We start from the raw sequence: 3,207 nt of genomic DNA on the forward strand, positions 1-3,207 counted from the left end.
CGTGTGCGCCACACGCGCGCTTGATGGTGTAAATATTATGATGGCCCATCGGCTGGGACATGTATCCACGCCACAGACACTTCAAACCGGGTCAAAATCCGACGTAATGACGCGCCGTTATGTATTGTAGTTAGGGCTTTCACTTCTAGTATTTTTTACAGATCGACTAGTCGAAGACACTGGTAGTCGACTAGTCGACTAATCGTTAACATATTATGTCATAATAAAGAGCGCAGTGGCACGGCTTTCCACAGCAGCCAAGTTACCATGACAAGATATACCCACACAAAAACCACGTGTGCCTCGTTACGTGTGCAACATACGTGTGCAACATAACAAGACCAGCATAGCTGCTACAGTAATAATAAGGCATGGAAACCCATGAACTCACCAAAATCTGCCGTGTCTCTCAAAGTCCACAATAATCCATTCTGCCCGTTGGCTAGCTAGGCTTTAGGCTAGCTCGCTAGTCACTACACAAACAAACCACGTCTTTTAATTACTTCTAATCAAACGAACGTCGGGCAGTCTGTTGTGAACTAAGCTATGTCTTCATTCACTTGCTGCTTTGTTCGCGCTACCACTTTAAACTGACCACTATTCTTTACTGTAGCGTAGCGTAGTCTCTGTAGTGGACAAGCTGCGGTGTGCAGCAATGACACTGGATGAACTTTGGGTGAACTCTGAGATTAACCCCCGCCGGTCAGGGAGATGCTGCTGGATGCACTGTGGGTGACTGGATATTTATATTCCGTTTATAATGGTTGTTAAAAATAAAACTATAACTAAATCGAATTGAAATTAGCTTGCTAGGCCTACATAACCTGACTTTCGCCAGATGGTTTGCAGCATTGCGTATGCCTGCATAACGCTCTGCTTCTACCATCTGGACTCGGTCCAGCACAACCGATGTAAGGGGCGGGCCATTTTTTAAAATTCTAAAGCAGGTGATTGGATATGGCCGTGCCAACTCCAACGACTCATATTGGCCTGTCTGCATGACGTTGCACCCAGAATCCGCCTCCTGGGTTTCCACGTGGTCTGCAATCAGACTCTATTGGCTCAGAGCCGCTCAGAGCCCGCCCATAGCTGCCGCTGATTGGTCCGGCCAGGGACATTCCGAAGGGAACCCCTCCTCCGCAAGTGAACCCAGATGGTAAAGCAATGCATAAGCAATGCTGCCACCATCTGGCGAAAGTCAGGTAAAGGCCTACATAATGTAGGAAAAAAAAAACGAAAAAAAAATAAAAAACACGAAAATGTTTTTTTTTTTTTTACGACTAGTCGACCAGTACCTACAAGATCGACTAGTGGTTTTACTAGTCGACTAGTCGAAAAGTCGACTAGTTGGTGAAAGCCCTAATTGTAGTGTGTATTGAAACCAACGGCTAGCATAGGCGATTTTACACAGAGGAGGCCTGAGCTAGCGGTGACATCACAAACCAATCCTTACTTTACACGGTCACTCGAAACCATCGTACAATTCATAAAAAAATATCCAATAAATTGCTTAAAAATTGCCAATCGACTTAAAAGTCGCTCGGCAGAGAGTCTCCTAGTGAGGAAGTCGTTCTGAAAGTCGACTAGCAGGCAAGAAGTTAAGACGGGTCACAGGGGTCTGTTTCGGAAAATTCAATCGCGGTTTGTTTCTTGATGAACGAGCTTGTCAAGTTGTCTCTGTCAGCAGCGTGTGTGTCGCTTACAGATGTATGCATGGTTACACAGACATTGGTGACCGCACAGAAATGTGTGACTGAGGGCGAAATTTAGTTGCATGGGTGATGTTACAGACATTGATGTCCGGGGCTTTTGGTGGGACACGCGACGCAGATTGACCCTTTTTTGTATCGGTCACCATTACCCGTTAGTGCTTACCGGTAATCAAATTCGTAACGGTTAAACGGTAACGGTTAACAGTTGGCAATCCCTAGATGGGACATTTGGATATTTAGGAACTCACCTTCACAGAAAGTTTGGAGGAGGAGGAAGGGAAGGAGGAACCTGGCCAGTGTCATCCTGTCACCTGAACCCACACTCCACGACATCACCTGCACCTGCATGCACGCACACACACAAAGAGGAAGAATCACAAGCCAGTGGTTAATTAGTCACACCACAGTTTTAATGAACAGTCATTGCCGTTTAATGTCCTACAGTCATATTGTAAAGGAGTGGCGCTCTTTTATGTTAGGTGATTACTGTTAAAGCGAGTGGGAGATGGTGTGATCAGTAGAGTTAGAGGGACAACAAAGCAAACGTCTACGCAGCCCTTGAAGCACCCCCATCTGCATATGTGTGTGTGTGCGTTCATTTGCCGTGGTGTTTCAAGTTTGCAAGCAGAAGGGGAATTCTCGGCAGCGGCTGATCTACAGCACAGTCTTTAATAACCATCATCAAGACGTCGTGTTGTTAATTGTCTGGGAAAATTCACTGTCTGGCGCGGCGCAAAAAGTGTAAATGCTATTTGCAGAGTGCTCAAACTGCTCATCTGGCGCAGCTCCACTGAGCCAACTGTAAGGTCGAAATTAATGACGTGTAATCACACTTAATGTGCGGAGGGCATAATTAAGCTAATTGCAGCCGTCGGATACTACTGGTTGTTTGTTTACCGGTATTTAGTGTCAATGTCACTGGTTGGACGGGGGACACTGTAGTAGTGCCACTGCCAGGACATTACACAAAGCCCTCTCCAATAGACTGAGGTGGACTGCCATGTTTGCTCACTGACCCTATCTCACACACTTACGCTTACTCACACACCCACATTCACATGCATGGACGCACCTACACGTGCGCACACGCCAACACCATGCACAGTTGAACACACACGCACATAAATACAAAGCGCGGAAGGTAGGCTCACAGCCGTGTTTGCTTTCATAAGCGTGTAGCTAGGCGACAAGTGTGTGTGTGTGTGTGTGTGTGTGTGTGTGTGTGTGTGTGTGTGTGTGTGTGTGTGTGCGCGCAATGGCATAAGGGCCTGTCAGCAGACAGCTCAGATCATGTAGAAACCCTAGCTGTCTTCCCCGAGATCAGCCTTTCATTATTCATTACATCTCTCTCTCTCTCTCTCTCTCTCTGCTTGTGTTCCCTCTTTCTTCCTCTTTCCTTCTCTTTTTTGCTCCCTCCCTCGCATACCCATAACACCTTGCCCTAACAAGGCTCCAGTGGTCAACAAGTTAATTTGCTGACAATTTCACTTTCGGT

At 46.6% G+C, this 3,207-nt stretch overlaps 1 protein-coding gene across 2 annotated transcripts in view; it reads right to left on the reverse strand.

Annotated features, from left to right (window-relative positions):
* Positions 1–2,045, reverse strand: part of cdh23 (cadherin-related 23) — a gene marked incomplete at both ends in the record, with an annotated part of 273,834 nt that extends 271,789 nt beyond the window's left edge. For both annotated transcript variants that reach the window (XM_080739709.1, XM_080739708.1), the window contains one exon: positions 1,961–2,045. In XM_080739709.1, coding sequence (XP_080595835.1) covers positions 1,961–2,045 — 85 coding nt within the window. The remainder of the gene's footprint in view (positions 1–1,960) is intronic.
* Positions 2,046–3,207: the final 1,162 nt, after the last annotated feature.

The sequence above is a fragment of the Nannobrachium achirus genome, assembly GCF_963921795.1.
Source record: "Nannobrachium achirus genome assembly, chromosome: 13".
Lineage (NCBI taxonomy): Eukaryota > Metazoa > Chordata > Actinopteri > Myctophiformes > Myctophidae > Nannobrachium > Nannobrachium achirus.